This window comes from Lepisosteus oculatus, chromosome 2 (genome assembly GCF_040954835.1).
Source record: "Lepisosteus oculatus isolate fLepOcu1 chromosome 2, fLepOcu1.hap2, whole genome shotgun sequence".
NCBI classification, from domain to species: domain Eukaryota; kingdom Metazoa; phylum Chordata; class Actinopteri; order Semionotiformes; family Lepisosteidae; genus Lepisosteus; species Lepisosteus oculatus.
This window is the reverse complement of record NC_090697.1, coordinates 74783570-74806583: the sequence shown is the minus strand read 5'-3', so window position 1 is coordinate 74806583 and position 23014 is coordinate 74783570. Positions and strand designations below refer to the sequence as shown.

Here is a 23014-nt window from a genome sequence, read left to right as displayed (position 1 = left end):
ACCTGGCCATAGAGGCTGGACACAGGCAGCCCTGGCTGTCCAGAGAGGACAGGCTGTGCCCCCCCACTGCCAGCAAGGAAGAAGAAGAGACAGAGACACACTTTCTGCTGCACTGTTTGAACCATTCTGAGATTAGACGAACATTCTTCCCTAAAATTAGCAACTGAATCCCAGAATTTCCAGACCTGCCTGAATCAAAACAGTTACTGATCCTACTGCGAGAGGAAACTCAAAAGAGCTGCAGCCCAGCGGGTGATCTCCTGTCACAGCCTGAGGCACAGGGACTCAACCTTCTCCTTAGGAAAAAAATAAGTTATTTATAATATTTTAATCATTTTTATAAATTAAAATAATATTTATTGTCCTAAATATTTTGGTGCTTGACTGCAAATTGCTGCTGATTGGTCGCTTTGCTGAAACACTCGAACCCATTGACCATGCCAGTCAATCTCTCTCTATAATGTCTGGCTGCCCATATTAACAACACTCGACGGGGCTACAGCATTCAAGCACGGTACCTTACACAAACGAGCAGAGAGCCACTCGGATCTCTGTCCACATTTCCACCCCCACCGATATCCTTGGCTTGCAGCAAAGTGTCTGTTCTTCATCAGCATGCCCGTGAGGGTGTCTACAAAGATGTCCGGCCTGCAGTGACTCTTACAGTAAGCCTGTCCAGCCACTCTGCTCCTGACAGAGACACTAGAACTGCCCCCTGCCCGGTCTGCTCTGCGGCACGGCTCAGCCAGAACATAGACACCTTCTGTTCCAGGGTAAGCGGCCACGACCCCAATTCCTCTCGCTCGAACTTCTTCGTTCCGCCCCCCAGCGGACAGACGGGGTTACAGCAGGCCCGCTCGGAGGAGCAATGGCGTCGCTTTAGCGCGATTCTCGCAGTTGTTCAAAATTGTTCCGATTGTTCGTGCCTGATAAGCGGACTTTCTTGGCCTCCGGCCCCGGGACCCGCCGACTCGGCAGCTTCTCGACCCCCTTAAACGGCACCAGTGGTCAGAAAAGACCTCCTCGGCGTCTTTGTGGAATAAATTGCCCTTCGCAGGCTGGGCCGCGGTGAGTCCTCGGCACCTAGTTGGAAGTCGGTCCGACTTCGAGTGCTGGGCGCCGCGCCGCGGGGGACTACTCGGGAGCCGGCTGGTTTTGATGTATGTAAGTAGCTCACTGGCCGTGCCAGTGCTGTTTGAGCCAACCATGCAGATGAAAAACTCCGAGAGGAAGCTGTTAAGTTGTACATAGACGCATAAAACAAATTTAATTACACGAGTAATTAAAAAAAAGTGTTTTCCATTGTGCCCACTACCAGCTCCCAACAATAGATCTGGGATCTCCGATGTAGAGGGGGTAAGAGATGAAAACATGAAATAAAATAGTTTTTTTCTTCTTTTCGAAGGGGCTGATATCTTTTCGCACACATGTGTATGTTATCCAGGTTCCCTCTAGGGGTGAAGACCGAGTTATTTAGGTGTTGTTTTCCGCGAACCGCTTCCTGAGCCCGGAGAGACGCGCTCCGACGCAAGCTGGGGACTCGTTGCGGGCGGCTCGTCAGCGTTTAATTATTAGGGAAAAAAAAACACAACCAGAGCCGGTGGACAGAGCGGCTGTTAATTGTTAATTATCGGCGAGGACTCTGTTAATGTAGCGCTGCGAGCCGGGGTCGCATGGGGACAGTCACTAACTTACCCGACAGTGCTGTTGCGGACTTGTTGATGAGCCTGCTGTGATTAAAGTAATTTTAAAATAATAAAACTCCGTTATTTTCGAAGTTGTTACTGTAATACAGCTTTTTCTTTCCCTCCTTTTTTTTTTGTTTTCGAGTTTATTTACTGTTACCGTTATTGTAATTTACTACAGTCACTATAAAATGATGAATTTGGGGTTTCGTTTTCACGGAGGGAACCCGGTTCGAGAATGCCAGCCAGCCCGATTTAAGTAAATGGGACTTAATTTATTCGTTAATTAGCTTAATGTGGAAGTTAATTTACTTTAATTCAAATAGCTTTATTGGCGAGACAGATGAATTAGTCTCGCCAAAGCAAAAACAATCAGCAAGAAATGTACAACATTATTATTTGAGAGGCTCTCTCCCCCTCCCTCAGGCTGACAGGAGATCACCCACTGGGCTGCAGCTCTGCTGAGTTTCCTCCCCCTGTAGCACTGGATTTGTTTCTCTTGCTCTGCTGTCTCTCTCTGCCTCACTCTCTCACTCTCCTGTCTCTGCCTCACCCCATCACTCTCCTGTCTCTCTCTCACCCCATCACTCTCCTGTCTCTCTCTCACCCCATCACTCTCCTGTCTCTCTCTCGCCCCCTGTCACTCTCCTGTCTCTCTCTCGCCCCCTGTCACTCTCCTGTCTCTCTCTCGCCCCCTGTCACTCTCCTGCTCTCCTGTCACTCTCTTTCTCCTGTCTCTCTCTTGCACCGTCTCACTCTCTCGCTCTCCTGTCTCTCTCTCACCCCTGTCACTCTCTCCCTCTCTTTCTCCTGTCTGTCTCTCGCTCCCCTGTCTCTCCCTCTTGCCCCCTCCCTCTTGCTCTCTCTCTCTCCTGTCTCACTCTCTCTCTCTCCCGTCTCTGTGTCTCCTCCAGGTGTCCAGTCATGGCCCAGACAGTGTGTGTCTGACGGCGCTGCCTGAGCCAGACAGCCAGTCCTCACGCCCAGCACTCCTCTCCCTCGGTCCCGCCCGGCCCCGCCCGGCCCTGTCGCCATGGCGTCGGTGCCAGTGTACTGCCTGTGCCGGCTGCCGTACGACGTCACGCGCTTCATGATCGAGTGCGACGTCTGCCAGGACTGGTTTCACGGCAGGTAAGGGGGCGAGGTGGGCCGCGGTCTCCGCCGTGACGCTGCGGCGGGTATCCACGGCCCGCAGGCCGCGCGCAAACACGCCGCCACGCCGCCTGCACTCGCCGCCGGCACAGTCGCTTCGCTAACACAGCGCCATGCCTCCGCTGTGTACAGTGTGCTGGGGTGATGCGCTTCATGCGCCATTAAATATGGAGGTATGGGGGTCAGGCAACAAATACAAACACCCCCCCCAACCCTAACCCTAACCCTTACCCTAACCCCCCCCAAAAAAAGAAAACACACAAAAGGCGATGGAAAGAACTGTCCAGAGCCAATCCAAGAGAGTCGCAGCACGAGCGCACAGCCCAGCCCAGCAGAGCCCAGAAGCAGTGAGATTAGTCTGCGCTTCATTTCGTTGTCTTAGACTGCATGGATAGACTTCTTCACGGTTTCCTCTTTTACGGAAAATACTAGGAAAGCGTGCCCCTGTAAGGACAGCGATACACGTCCCACAATACCACAGTACCCCTCTGAGAGAGCAGGCCGTGTTACTGGGGCGGAACCCTCCTCCTGCACGGTCAGTGGCCCTCATGGGGAGATTCATGCAGTGTCTGCTGGTTTGCAGTGGGGTGCTCCTTTCTGGAACGGGTGTTTCTAGAACTTTTCCAGAGTTCACGAGCGTGCCCCTGGGTCGAACCGTGAAGCGGGCCGGCGCTCAGATCGCGGGCTGGGTGCCAGCGGGGGCGGCGCGACTCCCTGTAACGGCGGTGTTGCTGTTCTTGTGTGTGCAGCTGTGTCGGGGTGGAGGAGGAGAAAGCCACAGAGATTGACCTCTACCACTGTCCCAACTGCCAGGTCACACACGGACCCTCCGTCAGTGAGTGCTCTGTTTAGAGCTTCTCTCTCCCAGTCTCTCTGTCTCAGTGCAGTGTGTGTGTGTATTAACCCCTCTGTCTCAGTGTAGTGTGTGTGTATTAACCCCCCTGTCTCAGTGCAGTGTGTGTGTACAGCAGTGTGTGTATTGACCCCTCTGTCTCAGTGCAGTGTGTGTGTATTAACCCCTCTGTCTCAGTGCAGTGTGTGTAATAACCCCTCTGTCTCAGTGCAGTGTGTGTGTACAGCAGTGTGTGTATTAACCCCTCTGTCTCAGTGCAGTGTGTGTGTACAGCAGTGTGTGTATTAACCCCTCTGTCTCAGTGCAGTGTGTGTGTACAGCAGTGTGTGTATTAACCCCTCTGTCTCAGTGCAGTGTGTGTGTACAGCAGTGTGTGTATTAACCCCTCTGTCTCAGTGCAGTGTGTGTGTACAGCAGTGTGTGTATTAACCCCTCTGTCTCAGTGCAGTGTGTGTGTACAGCAGTGTGTGTATTAACCCCTCTGTCTCAGTGCAGTGTGTGTGTACAGCAGTGTGTGTATTAACCCCTCTGTTTCAGTGCAGTGTGTGTATTAACCCCTCTGCCTCAGTGCAGTATGTGTGTACAGCAGTGTGTGTATTAACCCCTCTGTGTGTTTCAGTGAGGAAGCGCCGGGGATCTCACAAACAGGAGCCTGTGGGTGGAGTGAGAGATCCAGGTCGGCCTGTGAAGACAGGCAGTCCACAGTTTATCCGGGAGCTCCGGGGCCGGACCTTTCCCAGGTAAGACAGCTTCATGCTAAATCATGGCTTGTCTCACTGCTGAGACTGTGCCTTACTGAGCCTGTGCTGTGCAGTCTCAGTGCAGAGACTGTGTGCCTTACTGACCCTGTGCTGTGCAGTCTCAGTGCAGAGACTGTGTGCCTTACTGACCCTGTGCTGTGCAGTCTCAGTGCAGAGACTGTGTGCCTTACTGACCCTGTGCTGTCCTGGCCCTGTCAGTCTCAGTGCAGAGACTGTGTGCCTTACTGACCCTGTGCTGTCCTGGCCCTGTCAGTCTCAGTGCAGAGGCTGTGTGCCTTACTGACCCTGTGCTGTGCAGTCTCAGTGCAGAGACTGTGTGCCTTACTGACCCTGTGCTGTGCAGTCTCAGTGCAGAGACTGTGTGCCTTACTGACCCTGTGCTGTCCTGGCCCTGTCAGTCTCAGTGCAGAGACTGTGTGCCTTACTGACCCTGTGCTGTCCTGGCCCTGTCAGTCTCAGTGCAGAGGCTGTGTGCCTTACTGACCCTGTGCTGTGCAGTCTCAGTGCAGAGACTGTGTGCCTTACTGACCCTGTGCTGTCCTGGCCCTCTCAGTCTCAGTGCAGAGGCTGTGTGCCTTACTGACCCTGTGCTGTACAGGCCCTGAGGCAGGCTGTGTTGACCTCCCTCTCTCCCCCAGCGCGGACGAGGTGCTGCTGAAGCCCACGGGGGCCCAGCTGACGGTGGAGTTCCTGGAGGAGCGCTCGTTCAGCGTGCCAGTGCTGGTGCTGAGGAAGGACGGGCTGGGCATGAGCCTGCCGCCGCCGAGCTTCACCGTCGGCGACGTCGAGCACTACATCGGTCAGCACCCGTGCGTGTGTGGTAGTGTGTGTGTCCCTGCGCAGGTCAGAGTGTGTGCTGTGTTGTGGGAGAAAGTCTGTGTGCAGTGCCCGGCGCATATTGCTAGGATTAGTCTAGTGTATGTTGATATCATTATCAAAGGCAGGTTTACAGTTAGAAATTCCAGTGTCTTATGAACACAGGATATAACCGTTTACCTGCAGCACTGGGATAATTTACTGTTGTTGTGATGGCACTGTTGCCAACAGTTTGTGTGGCCTGGATCTGTTTGCCATAGGGATAGTGTGTGTTTGCTCTCTGTGTGCTGTTGAGTGTGTGCTGTGGTCACTCTGTGCTGTGTTGACCCTGTGTGTGCTGTAGTGTTGAGGTTGTGCTGTGGTCACTGTGCTGTGTTGACCCTGTGTGTGCTGTAGTGTTGAGGTTGTGCTGTGGTCACTGTGCTGTGTTGACCCTGTGTGTGCTGTAGTGTTGAGGTTGTGCTGTGGGCACTGTGCTATATTGAACCTGTGTGTGCTGTAGTGTTGAGGTTGTGCTGTGGTCACTGTGCTGTGTTGACCCTGTGTGTGCTGTAGTGTTGAGGTTGTGCTGTGGTCACTGTGCTGTGTTGACCCTGTGTGTGCTGTAGTGTTGAGGTTGTGCTGTGGGCACTGTGCTATATTGAACCTGTGTGTGCTGTAGTGTTGAGGTTGTGCTGTGGTCACTGTGCTGTGTTGACCCTGTGTGTGCTGTAGTGTTGAGGTTGTGCTGTGGTCACTGTGCTGTGTTGACCCTGTGTGTGCTGTAGTGTTGAGGTTGTGCTGTGGTCACTGTGCTGTGTTGACCCTGTGTGCTCACTTGACAGTGTACTAACTGACTCTGTGTGCTGGCGGCACTGCAGGATCTGACAAGGAGATTGACGTGATCGATGTGGGCCGGCAGGCGGATCTGAAAATGCGACTGGGGGAATTTGTCCAGTACTACAACAGCCCCAACCGGGACCGCGTCCTGAACGTCATCAGCCTGGAGTTCTCCGAGACCAGGTATCACTCGGCCTGCACTGGCCTCTGGTACACCTCTGTTGGACAAGACTGGACAAATTTGATCGATCTAGACTGTGTGGGATGGATTGTGTTGAACTGGGGGTGGACTGGGCTGCGGTGTGTTAAATTGGGTTGATGAGATTATACAGGGCTCTAACTGGACTCTGCTTCCTTTGGAAATGTTGGACTTGTTCTTTTGGGCACTCAATCTCTGTCATGTTCTTTCTCATGTGTGTATTAACCCCTCTGTCTCACTGCAGTGTGTGTGTTAACCCCTCTGTCTCAGTGCAGTGTGTGTGTACAGCAGTGTGTGTATTAACCCCTCTGTCTCAGTGCAGTGTGTGTGTACAGCAGTGTGTGTATTAACCCCTCTGTCTCAGTGCAGTGTGTGTATTAACCCCTCTGTCTCAGTGTGTGTACAGCAGTGTGTGTGTTAACCCCTCTGTCTCAGTGCAGTGTGTGTGTACAGCAGTGTGTGTATTAACCCCTCTGTCTCAGTGCAGTGTGTGGGTACAGCAGTGTGTGTATTAACCCCTCTGTCTCAGTGCAGTGTGTGTGTACAGCAGTGTGTGTATTAACCCCTCTGTCTCAGTGCAGTGTGTGTATTAACCCCTCTGTCTCAGTGTGTGTACAGCAGTGTGTGTGTTAACCCCTCTGTCTCAGTGCAGTGTGTGTGTACAGCAGTGTGTGTATTAACCCCTCTGTCTCAGTGCAGTGTGTGTACAGCAGTGTGTGTATTAACCCCTCTGTCTCAGTACAGTGTGTGTGTACAGCAGTGTGTGTATTAACCCCTCTGTCTCAGTGCAGTGTGTGTTAACCCCTCTGTCTCAGTGCAGTGTGTGTGTACAGCAGTGTGTGTATTAACCCCTCTGTCTCAGTGCAGTGTGTGTGTACAGCAGTGTGTGTATTAATCCCACCTCCTTCTCTTTCCCTCTCTCCTGCTCGCCCTTCAGGCTGTCAAACCTGGTGGAGACTCCGAAGATTGTGCGGAAGTTGTCCTGGGTGGAGAACCTGTGGCCGGAGGAGTCTGTGTTTGAGAGGCCCAACGTGCAGAAGTACTGCCTGATGGGGGTGAAGGACAGCTACACGGACTTCCACATCGACTTCGGGGGCACCTCCGTCTGGTACCACGTGCTCAAGGTACGAGAGGGGGCGGGGCTGTGGAAGACGGGGGGGCACCGGTTTGTGTTTTTGTGTCGTTGCTGACGCTGTTGTGCCAATTTATTGTAATTGTGGTATTGTGCGGGGGGGGGCGTGCCCACTGTGGAGGCGGAGCCCTGGTAGAAGGGCGGAGCCTCTCCTTCGTAGTCCCAGTTGATGAGTCCCAGCTGGGCAGGTCCTGTAGAGGCACACTGGCCACCCCCCAAGGGGACGAGCAGGGACACCCCCGGAAGGGGGGGTTTGACACCCACAGCCGCAGAGAGGACTGCGCCCGCGAGAGGCGGTCTTTTCCTCTGGGCCTGTCCCATCACGTGTCCGCAGCGGGGCAGGCACACCTGTGTCACACACTGAGTGCTGGTTCTGTTGTGGCCTGGCGCGCCCGGCTCTCCCAGACTGGACCCCGCTAGACTGGGTCAGTCCAGTCCGGTCACCGCTGGGCTAGCGGTTCTCTTTTTCCCAGGCTGGACCCCGTTATACAGGGTAAGCCCAGCCGGGAGGTCAGGGGGCACAGCGCTGCACTTTCTTTTTGCTTTGTTTGTTTGTATTATTTTTGGTCTGTGCCACCTCGCACCGGTGCGTCTGTCCCCTCGCCCTGGACGTTGACTTTTTACCGGCGCCCGCCTCCCACTCCGCACTGTCACGTCCGCAGTCTTGTTTCGTCCTGTGTAGCACCTGAGTCAGGTTTGCGTGTTGTTGTCCGTGAGGCTGCTACATCAGGATTGTGTGTTGTCACCTGCTGTCTTGCGTGTGCGGTCCTGCGTGTTGTCTCGTGTGCGCGGTAGCTCACTCAGTCCTGCGTGTTGTCTCGCGTGTGCTGTGCCTCGCTCGGTCCTGCGTGTTGTCTCGCGTGTGCGGTAGCTCACTCAGTCCTGCGTGTTGTCTCGCGTGTGCTGTGCCTCGCTCGGTCCTGCGTGTTGTCTCGCGTGTGCGGTAGCTCACTCAGTCCTGCGTGTTGTCTCGCGTGTGCTGTGCCTCGCTCAGTCCTGCGTGTTGTCTTGCGCGTGCAGTATCTCACACATGCTTACTCTTGTGATTGTGTTTCGGGGCTCCAGGGAGAGAAGATCTTCTACCTGATCCAGCCCACCCCTGCCAACCTGGCGCTGTTCGAGCGCTGGAGCTCCTCCTCCAGTCAGAACGAGCTGTTCTTCGGTGACCAGGTGGATCGGTGCTACAGGTGTGCAGTGAAGCAGGGCAACACCCTCTTCATCCCCACAGGTAATGCCCTGAGCAGCAGGGTGTGGATCTGGGGCGAGAGTGTAACTTTAACTGACTTGTTAAGAAGAGTGTAACTAACTTTAAAGAGGAATTGTAATGGTCAGGTTTTGTGCTCATCTCTCTCTTCTTTTCTTTTGTTTTTTCCTCTTTGTCCCTCACCCTCTCGCTCTTACTGCTCAATCTTTTTTTCTCTCCATTTTCTAACTCTTGTGCTCTCTCCCTTCATCTCTCTGATCCTCCTCTCTTCCTGTCTCCCCGATCCTCCTCTCTCCTGTCTCTCTGTCCCCCCTCTCTCCTGTCTCTCTGTCCCCCCTCTCTCCCGTCTCTCTCCTTCTTCGTATTCCTCTCTTCTTCTTTCCCCTCCTGTCCCTCCATCTCTCTCTCTCTCAGGTTGGATCCACGCTGTCCTGACTCCAGTGGACTGCCTGGCGTTCGGCGGGAACTTCCTGCACAGCCTGAACATCGACATGCAGCTCAGGTGAGGCTCTCTGGCTCCCTGTATCTTCCCGCCTCTTGCCGGGTTCGAGGAAGTGTGCTGTGGACTCAGTGGGGGCGAAAGAGTAAGAATCATTGATTAACGGATGAGGGGAACACCTTGCTTCAGCTGCAGGGTGGTTCTGCCGTACCTAGTGCCTGCCTCTGTACAGGCTCATCAAGGAGCCCTGAGCTAGGCCATGGCCACTGTCCAGCCAGAATCCTACCCTGTGCCATCTGGAGGGCAGCAGTGTGGCCCAGCTCGGAAATAGTGGGGTCCAATCCCACCGTGAGTTGCCTTGGATAAAAGCATCAGCCAAGTCCGTGTGAGATCTGGAAACGCGGAATGGTCTGCCGTCTCTTTTTAATCTGGCCTCCCTCCTGCTCTCTCCTCCTCCCAGGGCGTATGAGATTGAGAAGCGCTTGAGCACCGCCGATCTGTTCAAGTTCCCCAACTTCGAGACCGTGTGCTGGTACGTGGGCAAGCACCTCCTGGACACGTTCAGAGGTGAGAGAGGCGGAGGTGCCCTCGTCTGCTGGGGGCACTGCGGTCGTGCGATTTAGCAGCTGTCACATTGGTGCACGGTGTGATGTGGACTCGTGGTCATGTAACGGGCATACAGAGACGCACCGGTAAAAATAGCCCGCCGTGCAGCTGGCAGACTAATGCTGAAGCAGAGGAAGAAGGTGAACGTCTTTTACAGGAAAGTAACGTTGACTCTCTCCCTCTCTGTCGCCCCCTGCAGGTCTCAGGGAGAACCGCAGGCACCCTGCTGCCTACCTGGTGCACGGAGCCAAGGCCCTGAACAACGCCTTCCGCGGCTGGACGCGCAAAGAGGTGACCGCGCCCGCCACACAGCCACACCAGCTACACAACACAAACTGCACAACACAGTGTATCTACCTACTGCACTGCAACACCAGCTACACAGCTCCCCCTGTACTGCAACACAAACTGCACAACACAGTGTATCTACCTGCTGCACAGTAACACCAGCTACACAATACAAACTGCACAACACAGTATATCTACCTACAGCACTGCAATAACAGCTACACCGCTCCCCCTGTATTGTAACACAAACTGCACAACACAGTGTATCTACCTCCTGCACAGCCACACCAGCTACACAACACAAACTGCACAACACAAGTGTATCTATCTGCTGCACAGCAACACCAGCAACACAACACAAACTGCACAACACAGTGTATCTATCTACTGCACAGCAACACCAGCTACACAGCTCCCCCTGTACTGTAACACAAACACACAACACAGTGTATCTACCTGCCGCACAGCAACACCAGCTACACAGCACCCCCTGTACTGTAACACAAACTGCACAACACAGTGCATCTACCTACTGCACAGCCACACCAGCTACTCAGCACCCCCTGTACTGTAACACAAACTGCACAACGCACTGTAACTGTTCACTACACAGCAAAACAAGCTACACAACACTCTGTATCTGCCCACTGCACAGCAACACAAGCTCCACAGCAGTGTGTTGCCTGGTGGCCTGCGCTGTGTTGTGACCCCCTGTATCTGCGACCCTGTGACCCTCCCAGGCCCTCCCAGAGCACGAGGAGGAGATTCCCGAGACCATCAAGACCCAGCAGCTGGTCAAGGACCTGGCCAAGGAGATCCGGCTGGTGGAGGTGCGGAGGGATATGCGCGGAGGAACACTAAGCCGCAAAATAGCGCCTGACACACGTGCAGACCAGGAAAAGGCCTTTCAAATCTGTGATCTAGTTCAGGATAATTTCTTACAATACTTTCTGGCGTGATGAGACGTTTCGTCTGCGGTCTGACGCCAGCAGGGTCTCGACACCTGCAGATTTAACACTGGCGAGTTGGCCTGTTCGCGCTTCGCGGTATGGAACATTTTGACACGTTCTGAATCAAGCACAAAATCGTGAACTTTGTGAAAGTCGCGATACTGGCGCAAACCCCCTGGTCTCCTCACGGGTGAGAGCAAGAATTCCCACGAATCGTGACGCGAAGGGGCCCTTCCTGCTCACTAGGCACTGTAACGTCTGATGTGATGTGACGGACGAGCGAATAAGTTCAGGTTGTGCAGCAGGCATCTCGCCGCAGAAATGTTCCAGCGTGATCCGCAGGCAGCGTTGACAAGTCAGCAGTATTTGTCAGCGAAACCGTCTCGAAGTCGAGAGCAGTATTTCTATTTGATTAAAAGAGATATACAGTACTGTATTTACAGGCATCTTCTTACAATGAAACAGAGCAGCTTCGCGTCGCCAGAAGTTTTGTGGCCTCGTTCTGAATCGCAGACAATGACTGCAGTGTGGCGCTGCGCAGACCTGGAACTTGTAGATTTTGCTTTCATCATCATTCGAAATGCAGTCATCAGTACCAATTCTTTCTAACCCCGAAATAGAGTTGGAGTTCCCCTTTAAAGCTGATACATTACTGCATTCATTATCATATATGGGAAGGTCACATAACCATATACACTGGAGGGATTCGTGTGAGAGTATAGGGGTGGAGTTGATTATGTGTGAATTTGTCTGTTTGTGGCGGTTCTCTGCTGTGAGGCACTGTGGGATTGAATAATTTAGTAGCACTTGACGTGAGTGACTTTGCAAGGTTGGGGGGGGGGTGCACACCTGCACGCGTGTCTGACTCTGCGTCTGCCTGTGCTCGTCTCTCATCCCTCCTCCTCAGGACATCTTCCAGCAGAACCTGGGGAAGACCGGCGCCCCCTTCGGGGCACCAAGGGCTTTGCCCGCCCAGCACCCCCCACCTGCCCCGCCAAGCCGCCCCCCTGGCAGGAAGAGGGGACCCAAGCCAAAAGAGGGGGCGCCCCCAGGGGCCACGGGGAAAAAGAGGGGCCGCAAGAGCAAGGAGAGCCAGGCAGCTGCCGGGACTGTAGGGGGCGCTGGAGAGCTGGACCTGTTGGAGATCCACACCAAGCACACACTGAAGAAGACCAAGGGCAAGGTAACACAAACTGCACAACACAACTGTGACCATGGACAGGACCCGGTGCCAAACTACATAGCGTTCACTGTGCTGCAACACAAACTGCGCAACACTGCACTGGGTGGTGAACAAATTCAGACACTATTGAACACATTCCTAAACTCCCTATATCAAACCAACAAAACAGGCAGAAATTTGGCCACATAAAAACTACATCTCCTATTTCACAAACTAGCATCAAAGTCAAAGCTAAAACGAGCCAAATTAAAAAAACTACCCAAAAAAAAGAGAAATTGAAAAAATGGTTTGATACGGAGTGCAATAGCATCAGAAAAGCCTCATGAAAGCTCTCCTCCTCTCCCTCCCTCCCTCTCTCCCTCTCTTTCTCAGCTGGAGATCCCGGCCGCCTGTCTGGATGACCTGGAAGGGAAGCTGAACAAAAGCAAACTGCACCTGGTTCTGACCAACGGCAAGATCGTGGGGTGAGAGAGGGGCTGTGGGGAGGCAGGGATATAGCCCCGCTAGTGCAGGATCCCCTGTTGCAGTACAGCCAGCCATTCTCCTGTCCTGCCTGCTGTCACAGCAGTCCTGCTCTGCCCTGCTCAGGGCAGCGCACGAGCGGAATCGACGTCTTCGACCTCTGGCAGGGTCTTGCGTGTTATTGGGCTGTGAATGAGGCCCGAAGCCATCAGTGTGCGTTACAGCTGCGAAGCGCTGTGTCCTCCCGATTTTCGAGTTCATGGTGAACCTCCTCGCCTCCCTGGACGGCCTGAAACTGCAGAAACTGGGCATGGTGTCGCCACACCACAGGTCTCCATGCACACAGCAGAGTGGACGGGCACCCTGAGGCCTCGCTCATTCCATTCATATTATAAAGTTCTGTTGCTCACAGAGTATATATATATATAAGGTTTTTAAAAGCTTTTTTTCTATGATATATTTTCCTCCTCCATCTCGCAGAAAGAAGGGGGCGCGGTCAGGCATGAGCCCAGCCAAGTTTCAGCCCCTCATTGGCCAGCTGGAGGATGTGGGGGGAGGAGCGAGCGACTCAGAGGATGAGCTTCAGATTGATGAGACCCCCCCTCGAAGGCAGCGTGCCCCCACCCTGACAAAGAGGAAACTGGCAGGTAACAAGCAGGGTGGTGGGGTTAATACACTGACCCTGCACTGAGACAGAGGGGTTAATACACACACTGCTGTACACACACACTGCACTGAGACAGAGGGGTTAATACACACACTCCTGTACACACACACTGCACTGAGAGAGAGGGGTTAATACACACACTGCTGTACACACACACTGCACTGAGACAGAGGGGTTAATACACACACTGCACTGAGACAGAGGGGTTAATACACACACTGCTGTACACACACACTGCACTGAGACAGAGGGGTTAATACACACACTGCTGTACACACACACTGCACTGAGACAGAGGGGTTAATACACACACTGCTGTACACACACACTGCACTGAGACAGAGTAGTTAATACACACACTGCACTGAGACAGAGGGGTTAATACACACACTGCTGTACACACACACTGCACTGAGACAGAGGGGTTAATACACACACTGCACTGAGACAGAGGGGTTAATACACACACTGCTGTACACACACACTGCACTGAGACAGAGTGCTGACTGTTACACATTGACACTGCACTGACAGAAAATAAAACAGATAGTAACATCCAGCATCCCCAAGTTACGCTGATTCAGAATGATCCATCAGCAAACTGCCTTGCACAGACCAATTCATTGCTTTCAAATAATGATCTAGCTGTGCAGCAGGAGGGGAGCAAGAGGACAGATTTTGCTCCCACTACATCCCCCAGACGTCTGTAAGGATGACCAGCTGCGTTCTATCATAGGATCAGGGCAGTTGTTGGTCAGGCCAGAGAGTAAAGGGTTCCAGGCAGCTTCAGCAGTCAGCTGCATGACCAGACCCTTAACTGGTGCAACCCATGGATGAGAGATGGAGAGAGCGCGACAAGGCTGGGAATCAGGTGATTCAGGTGTCAAGTGCACCTGCCTCCTTTTCCCAGCAGGGTGTGCTGTTTCCCAGCAGCGAACGGCCCACTGCTCGCATTCTCCACCATATAACCCTTCCCAGATGGGACAGTGTGGTGTCGGGACACAGTGCCTGGTGAACAGGCACACACAGACAGCAAAATATAGTGTTTATTTACACTCTACATTTAGAAATGAGTGGCCACAGAAAAGTTAAAAAATAAAAGACTAGATCTGTCTCGGCCCTAAACTGGCTTCTTGAATTCTCTAAATATTAGCTAGCAGACACACCCACAAACTTCACCAGAGTCCAGACTGCAAGCCAAGTGCTGCATGCAGAAACCGTGCTTGACTGCTCCCTCATTCAGCCTGAATCAGGCAGACCTGCACAGTAAGTGGTCCGATCTGCTGTCGCCAGGTGACAGGTCACGTCGCCTGCGGCAGGCAGTGCCCATGGGTTTCAGTGGGCTGCAGTGAGAGTTTTTCTGCCCTCCTGCTACACTGCCGCAGGGAGAGGAGGCAGGACTGATTCCACTGCGGTTTAACGTTAAGAGACCCACCATGAATTTGATTGGTTTTTAGGGCTAGGGAGTTGAGATAACCACTGAGGGAAGCCATCTGATTGTGTGTTGTGAATGCGGTAAGCTGACTTTAGACTGAACACTGCGCTTCGCTGGAGAGGTCCTATTCCCTGTAGAGAAAGTGAAGCAGTTCATGTTAACCAGAATCGGCTGGTTTCAACCACATGCTTGTCCCAGACCCCCACAACCCTTTGTGTAAAGAAATGCCTCCTGTTCTCGCTTTTAAGTGCACCGTCCCTTACTTTCCCCTTGTGTCCTCTGGTTAAGATTCACTGCGCACAGTGGTCAGAAGGACAGGAGAAAGGTTACACCTGAGCTCCATGCCCACGTCCTGTCTCGTATCCCAGTGATGTAGGAATTCACCCTGTCCTTTTCCCAGAGGTGTGAGCTTCGTCCGTGTGATTTGGGAACTTAGGTTCCAGGCTTCCTGGAACCTTGGATTTTGAATGCCTGATAACCATGTCCTCATGTCATCTCCCGGGATCCAGAATAAAAAGATTCAGTTCTCCTGGTCCACCTGAGAGTGATATTTCTGAGATTGTTGTTCTTGTGCTCCTCCACAGGGAGCACAGACCTTCTCTAGCCTTCCCTGGTCCTGTTACGAACCCTTTCATTCTTTCCCCGCAGTTGTTCAGTTAAGCAAAGCGATGAGTCAGCAGGAAGTCCTAGGTTAATGCCGATTCACTGTATGGATCCTCCCTGCGCCGCCAGGCTCAACATGTCTGTTCGCCCCCTGCAGGTCTGCCCAGGAAGCTGCCACGGGCCAAGCCCTGCTCCGACCCCAACAGAGTGAGAGAGCCGGGCGAGGTGGACTTCGACATCGAGGTCAGAAACGTTCTCACTTCCTCTCTGTTTATTTGCTGCTATTGCTCATAGTCCGCCCATCCACGCGTCCACGCATCGGTTTTCTAACTGCTTTGTCCAGTTCAGGGTGACAGGGTCACCTGAGCCTATCCCAACAAACAACAGGCGCAAGGCAGGAGGGAGAGAGACAGGCACAGGACGGAGAGAGACAGAGAAACACGTCCACACCAGGGCCCATTTTCCTGGAAGCCAGTTCCGGAGTCTCCCTTACCTAGTTTTTACATTCTCTCTGCTTACTTAACAGTATTTGGTGTTGTGCTTATTCTCCCACCAGCTTGGGTCTGAAGTGTTAAGACTGGTTTAAGATCAGATCACTTTATTGGCCCTATACAGTTTCTTGCATTAGGAATTTGTCTTTTCACAGACCCCAGCTTGCTCTCCAGGAGACACACAGACAGGGAGAGAAGCTGTGGGTCAGAGCGCAGGGTCAGCCATTTATACGGTGCCCCTGGAGCAGTCGGGGTGAAGGGCCTTGCTCAGGGGCCCAACGGAGTAGGATTCCTCTGCTGGCCGCGGGATTCGAACCAGCAACCTTCCAGCCACAGATCCTTAGCCACAGAGCCACCAGAGGGCAGCACAGGGACACTATGTAGAGAGCTGAATAAGCTTTTGGATTCTCAGTAGGTTGATTCCTCTGTAACAGAGTTCAGACAGTGGTTGGAAGTGCAGGACCTCTGCACTCGGTACGCGCCCTGGCTCTGTCCCTCAGCCCTCTGCGATGCCTGACGTTTGCGTTCCTGTCCTCAGGAGGACTACACCACCGACGAAGAGGCCCTGACGCTGGAGGACGTGAAGGCTGGGGGCGCCGGGGGTATCCTGGACCTGCTGAAGGCCAGCAAGCAGGTGGCGGGCCTGGACTGCGCGGCTCTGAGGTACTGCAGGGTGGATGGCCCCCCGGACCCGCCCCCTCTGTGACCCCTGACCCACGGCCCGCCTTGCCCGTTCCTTAATAATCGATAATTATTCATCCAAAAATCCCGTTAGGCCTTTCCTTCAAAGGGAGGGAGGGCGTCCAGATCTTCTCTATCCTCCGTTTTTTCTGATGCACCGACACGTCTCCCGTTTGTCCTGTCCTTCGGATGAGCTGTGAAACTGAGGTCCTGAATCTCCGTGGTCCTTAAAAATCCCAGGGTGTTTCTCGAAAAGAGTAGGGGTGTTACCCCGGTGTCCTGGCCAAATCCCCCCCCCCCTGGCCTTTACCAATCGAGCCTTCCTAATAACCCCCCTCTCTGAACTGGCTTCATCACTCTGCTCTCCTCCCCACTGAGAGCTGCTGTGTGGGGAGAGGACTGGAGCATCATCCAGGTGGGGCTGCCCACTGGTGGGGGTGGAGGGGACCCCCATGACCTGTAGAAGCGCTGTGAGCGGAGTGTCCAGAGAAGTGTAAGGCTTATTACTGTCGTTAAGAATGCTCCCACACTTCATTTCCACTTGAGCTGTCGTTCGAGTGAAAGTCCCCAGTGTGTCCGTACCCCTCCCGACAGCCGGGCAAGCCGGAGGAAAAGCAAAAATCATTTCTGGGGAAAAAAAGAATAAAACCGAACCTCCAGTCCTGGTGCTGCATGGAGGTCCAGTGTGTCTTAACCTCTGACCTCTCGTTCTGCTTCTCTCCCTCCCCGCTCCTCCCCCCTCCCCCCGCGCGCCCCCCAGCGAGGAGGCCCCGGCCTCCCCCAGCACGCGCGACGCCATCCAGGGCATGCTGTCCATGGCCAACCCCCCCTCCTCCTCCTCCTCCTCGGGGGGCGGGACCGCCTGGTGGGGGGGCGGCGGGGAGCGGGGCGGGGCCGCCGGCCCGGGCTCCTCCCAGCCGAAGGCGGGGCTCTTCCAGAGGCCCGGGAAGCGGCCAATCAAGCGGCCGGCTCGCCACCAGAGCGACGCGGAGGAGAGCCTGGACGAGCAGGAGACGCTGGGCACGTGTTTCAAGGACTCGGAGTACAGTAAGTCCGCGGTGACGAGCCCGGCGTGGGTGTGGGCCTGCTCCTCGGTGTGCATGGGATGCAGTAGGCTTTTGAGGAGACAGCAGAAACCCTCTTTAAGGCTTCACGGGCAGGAGGAGGTTGGCAGCAGGGGGTGGCATCCCGTTTCCTGACTGTCCCAGACGCAGGGCTGATGAGGTGATGACTTTGTGGGCAGCCGAGTGGAGCAGTGGTCAGGGCTCTGTGGTCTGGGGTCCGGTCTCCAGCAGGAGCCTCGGCATTATTGGGAAGCTCTCCGGTTCCATGCTGTAAACAAGAGTTTGTTCCCCGTCGACTTGTCTGAATACGTTAAGCGCCTGTGTCCCTCCCATAGTCTACCCCTCTCTGGAGTCTGATGAGGAAGACCACGCTCTCAAATCGAAGGCCAAGAGGAAGAAGAACTCAGATGACACACCCTGGAACCCCAAAGGTATTGGAGTGACAGTCTAAAACCAGCTTCTGTTGTGAAGTCATGTGAGGTGCTTTTGGACCCCTGGCATGCTGATGGACTGACCCCCTGTCTGACTGACACACTGCCTTTCCGACTGACCCCCTGTCTGACTGACACACTGCCTTACTGACTGACCCCTGTCTGACTGACATACTGCCTTTCCGACTGACCCCCTGTCTGACTGACCCTCTGTCTGACTGACACACTGCCTTTCCGACTGACCCCCTGTCTGACTGACACACTGCCTTTCCGACTGACCCCCTGTCTGACTGACACACTGCCTTTCCGACTGACCCTCTGTCTGACTGACACACTGCCTTTCTGACTGACCCCCTGTCTGACTGACATACTGCCTTTCCGACTGACCCCCTGTCTGACTGACACACTGCCTTGATGACTGACCCTCTGTCTGACTGACACACTGCCTTTCTGACTGACCCCCTGTCTGACTGACACACTGCCTTACTGACTGACCCTCTGTCTGACTGACACACTGCCTTACTGACTGGCCCTCTGTGTGACTGACCCCCTCTCTGACTGGCCCTCTGTGTGACTGACCCCCTCTCTGACTGACATGTTGCCATCCAAGCTGGCAGATGTCAGGATCATTCTTCTCACAAAAGTGAAGTGTTTAACCTTGTGTAACGTCTCCATGGCGCCGCTGTCTCCTGTCCCCCCAGCCCGGGTGACCCCCACGCTGCCCCGACAGGAGCGCCCAGTGAGGGAGGGGGCACGGGTGGCCTCAGTGGAGACCGGGCTGGCCGCCGCCGCCGCCAAACTAGCACAGCAGGTACCACAGTGGTGAGGGGAGGGGTGTAGCACTGTAGCACTTTATACCTACACACACGGACACGCACACATTCACACACACACCTACACACACGGACACACACACATTCACACACACACCTACACACACGGACACACACACACATTCACACACACACCTACACACACGGACACGCACACATTTACACACACACCTACACACACGGACACGCACACATTTACACACACACCTACACACACGGACACGCACACATTCACACACACACGGACACGCACACATTCACACACACACACCTACACACACGGACACGCACACATTCACACACAGCTGTCAGTCTCACAGAGAGAGAGTGGGGTTAGGGGGTTTGACTGGGGGTCACAGAGAGAGAGTGGGGTGATGGGGTTTAACTGGGGGTCACAGAGAGAGGGGTCTGCACTGATAAATCAGGTAAATGCATACATTATATTTATGCCACCCCTCTCTTATCCCTCTCTCCCTCTCGGCCTCTCAGGAACAGCAGAAATCAACCAAGAGGAAGTACGTGAAAAAACGCCCCCCCCAGGCTAGCCGGGACCCTGCAGCCCCCTCGTCTCCGCCGGCCAGTTCCCTGCCCCCAGCAGCAGAGAGCGCTGTGGAAGCCGGGGGGCTGGGGGAGATTGCAGAGGGGCGCAGGGTGGAGATGTACCCCGCCAGTCTCCTGGACCACGAGTACACGGCCGGCCCGGGACCCTTCAGTCCGGGGGGCTCCAGGGGGACAGCTGCCATGGCCCCCGGAGTGTTCCTGACGCCGCGTCGGCCCTCGCTGTCCCCCCAGAGCAGCAGCAGCACCCCCACGCCTGCCCCCGCCAGTTCCGCCCAGGGTAACAGGCTCGCTGGTCGTGGTCTTCTTCTCTCCTTGTCTCCATATCTGACTGTGCCGTGGTCTAACTCTCTAACTCTCCATCTCCCTGAACCATCATCTGACTGTCTCACTACCCTTCTCCCTGTCTCCCTGTCTTACTGTGCCGTCGTCTGTCTCCCTTTCTCAATGTCCCTGTCTCGATGTGCCATTGTCTCTCTCTTTTGCTCCCTGTCTCTGTCACTGCATTACTGTGCCAAAAAGCCGCAGGAGTTTTGACCTGTGGTTTTACTGTATTCTCTGTTGGCTGTTTCAGCTGTTAATTGCTCATTAACGAGTGAGCTAATTCTTTAGCTGGAACATACTAGTTCCTTAGCTGGTGGATTAGTTCTTAGTTGACCCCCTCGTTAGGGAGCAGGCTAGTTTTTTAGCTGCTTGACCCACTTGTTAACAAGTGGACTAGTTCCTAAGCTGGTTGATGCTTTCTTTAGCGATGGACTATTCCTTTAGCTGGTTGACTTAGTTAGTGAGTGGACTAGTTCTTGGGTAACCCGTTCTTTAGTGAGTGAACTAGTTCTTACTAATTGCTCGTTAGCAAGTGGACTAGTTCTTTTGCTGGTTGACGCTTTCTTTAGCAATGGACTGACGTTTTCGTTAGTGAATGGACTAGTTCTTTAGCTGGTTGACCTACTCATTAGTGAATAGACTAGTTATTTAGCTGTTGGTCTTGCTTCTAAACAAGTGGACTAGGTATTTGCCTGGTTGACCTGCTTGTTAATTAATTAACTAGTTCTTTATCTGGTTGACATGGTCGTTAGCAAACAGACTAGTTCTTTAGCTGGTTTACACAATCATTAGCAAGCAAAGTCGTTTGGTAGCTGGTTGACCTGCTCGTTAGTGAATAGACTAGTTCCTTAGCTTTGCTTGTTAACAAGTGGACTAGTTCTTTAGCTGGTTGACCTGCTTGTTAGTGAATAGACTAGTTCTTTAGCTGGTTGACCTGCTCATTAGCGAGCAGACTTTTTTAGCCAGTTGGTTTGCTGTGATTAAATTCTTGTTCTCCCTACTGTAGTCTGCTTCCTCTTTCCTCTTCTCCTTACACTGTTACAGGACAGTTTGGTTCTGATGCATCTCCTTCTCTGCCTCTCTGTCTCTGGCAGGAAAACGTCCAAAAAAAGGCCTGGCAACAGCTAAGCAGAGACTGGGAAAGATCCTGAAAATCCATCGGAACGGAAAACTGCTTCTGTGAGAGAGGGAGGGGGGAGAGAAACTGCACAAGAAGGCAAGAGGCTGATGGGACAGGAGAGCTGAGGGGGGGGAGAGGGGTGCTAAGATTGAAGCAAACAATGAAGGAAATTATTATGAAAACAGAGAGGAAATTAAAGAGAGGAAAGGGAAGAGAATAGTCCTTTTAAAAATATTTTGACATATTCATGTAAAAAATATTTACCCACCTGGAGTACAGACTCTTACTGGAGTCACTGTACACACACACACCTGGAGTACAGACTCTTACTGGAGTCACTGTACACACACACACCTGGAGTACAGACCCTTACTGGAGTCACTGTACACACACACACCTGGAGTACAGACCCTTACTGGAGTCACTGTACACACACACACCTGGAGTACAGACTCTTACTGGAGTCACTGTACACACACACACCTGGAGTACAGACCCTTACTGGAGTCACTGTACACACACACACCTGGAGTACAGACCCTTACTGGAGTCACTGTACACACACACACCTGGAGTACAGACTCTTACTGGAGTCACTGTACACACACACACCTGGAGTACAGACACTTACTGGAGCCCCAGTATACACACACACACCTGGAGTACAGACTCTTACTGGAGTCACTGTACACACACACACCTGGAGTACAGACTCTTACTGGAGTCACTGTACACACACACACCTGGAGTACAGACCCTTACTGGAGTCACTGTACACACACACCTGGAGTACAGACTCTTACTGGAGCCCCAGTATACACACACACACCTGGAGTACAGACTCTTACTGGAGCCCCAGTATACACACACACACACACCTGGAGTACAGACTCTTACTGGAGCCCCAGTATACACACAGCTGGTTTTTAGCTAACAGGACATGGCCCAGTAGAAAATGACACATGGTCCATGCTCTGTAGACACTGTTAAGGCAGGACCAGTGCATGTGCAGCCATGTTGTTAAAGGTGGAGTGCGGCACACTGACGCACCCCTTCTCTCTCCCCTCTCCCCCCCAGCTCTCTCTGTACCTCTCTGGGCTCTGGACACACGAGTGAAGGCACTTTCTTCATATCTTGCACAGTTTCTCTCGTCTGCTCTGATTGCTTTCATGCATTTTAGATTGTGTACCTGCAGTACATATATTGCATTGTACTGTACGTCTGTCACAGTCTGTTATATATGTATTTATATATATAGTTTTGTTTTTTACTGGTTTAAGTTTTTATCGGATAACTTTTATAACCTCCACGCGATCTTGTGAGGTGTGTGAATGGGGTGCGAACGATGTGAGAGAGAGTGATCGTTGCTGATTCAGGCTGCGGGGGGGGACAGTGTTAGTGTACAGTGATGGAGGGCCAGTCCCGAGTCTCCTCACACTGCGGGGAGCTGCAGTTCACAGCTGGGGACAGTGGCCGGTCGTTTCCCAACACTGGGGACAGTGGCCGGTCATTTCCCAGTATTGCTTTGGGTGAGGGGAGAGGGAGAGTTTAGTTTGGGGGGGGGGCGGGTGGGTGGTAGGGAGGCTTGTATATAGTTTTGTGTAATTTCTTTTGATAGGTTTAAGAAAACAAGTTAAAAAAATGTTTTTTGTTGTTTTTGTTTTAATTAGTTACCTATTTTTTACAGAATAATGAAAAAAAATAAGTTAAAAAGTTAAGTATAGGAATAAACTAACAAAAAAATGAAATCTATAAATGATCAGAGCTGATTCTAGAAGCAGCAAGCAGCCTGTAGATGTGAAAAGTGTTTTGTTTTTCTTTCGGTATGATGTGAGGAAATTGTTAATGCTGTTAAGACTGGTTCTGTCGTTCATTTTGCAGTCATTGCTGTTGTAGTGTGTGGGAAGACTGGACTGTAGCTGGTGCACTATGAGTGGGCATTGCTGTCCTGTCAGCAATGGTTCTGAAGGTTTTTAGTTGGCTCTTCGGATCACCAGCACCTACAACCTCCAGAGCCCTGGTCCAGACTGCCCGTCCAGACCAGCTGTGCGTTACTGCCGAAATCCTGGAGCTTTTTGCCTCGTTAAAGCCTGCGGTCCGTTAAAACTGGCACAGCTGGGGACAGGGGCTGGTCATTTCCTGTGACCACAGGGCACCCCCCTTGCCTTAAAGGAGAGGCCAGCCTTGTGCGTCAGAAAAACAGCATTTTCACCTCTAGTCTCGCTGTCCTGTTGGTTTAATAGAAAAGTGGGGACCTG

The 23014-nt window shown here is 53.1% G+C and overlaps 1 protein-coding gene across 4 annotated transcripts; it reads left to right on the top strand.

Annotated features, from left to right (window-relative positions):
• The first annotated feature begins 614 nt into the window (after window positions 1–614).
• Window positions 615–22309, top strand: phf8 (PHD finger protein 8). Of its 4 annotated transcripts, XM_069183503.1 has the most exons (23): window positions 615–1164; window positions 2600–2816; window positions 3587–3672; window positions 4310–4430; window positions 5090–5250; window positions 6128–6269; window positions 7223–7409; window positions 8483–8645; window positions 9036–9123; window positions 9521–9627; window positions 9866–9957; window positions 10695–10784; window positions 11812–12087; window positions 12460–12551; window positions 13030–13196; window positions 15412–15497; window positions 16284–16408; window positions 17187–17473; window positions 17826–17921; window positions 18623–18732; window positions 19244–19592; window positions 20731–20852; window positions 21834–22309. In XM_069183503.1, the coding sequence occupies exons 2-22, from the start codon at window positions 2719–2721 to the stop codon at window positions 20817–20819; spliced, it is 3012 nt and encodes a 1003-aa protein (XP_069039604.1). In that variant the 5' UTR covers window positions 615–1164; window positions 2600–2718; the 3' UTR covers window positions 20820–20852; window positions 21834–22309. The 4 variants fall into 4 exon arrangements, with proteins under 4 accessions (XP_069039604.1, XP_069039595.1, XP_069039598.1 ...); XM_069183494.1 differs by having other exon boundaries at window positions 615–1068; window positions 20731–22309; XM_069183497.1 differs by having other exon boundaries at window positions 615–1160; window positions 20731–22309.
• The last annotated feature ends 705 nt before the right edge of the window (window positions 22310–23014 follow it).

Bases quoted from the DNA above. Each gene is read 5' to 3' on its own strand.
- phf8 (XM_069183494.1), top strand. From the start codon at position 2,719: ATGGCGTCGGTGCCAGTGTACTGCCTGTGCCGGCTGCCGTACGACGTC. The intron at 4,431-5,089 runs GTAAGACAGCTT...TCTCTCCCCCAG, and splicing joins CGGGGCCGGACCTTTCCCAG to CGCGGACGAGGTGCTGCTGA. The intron at 9,958-10,694 runs GTGACCGCGCCC...TGACCCTCCCAG, and splicing joins GCGGCTGGACGCGCAAAGAG to GCCCTCCCAGAGCACGAGGA.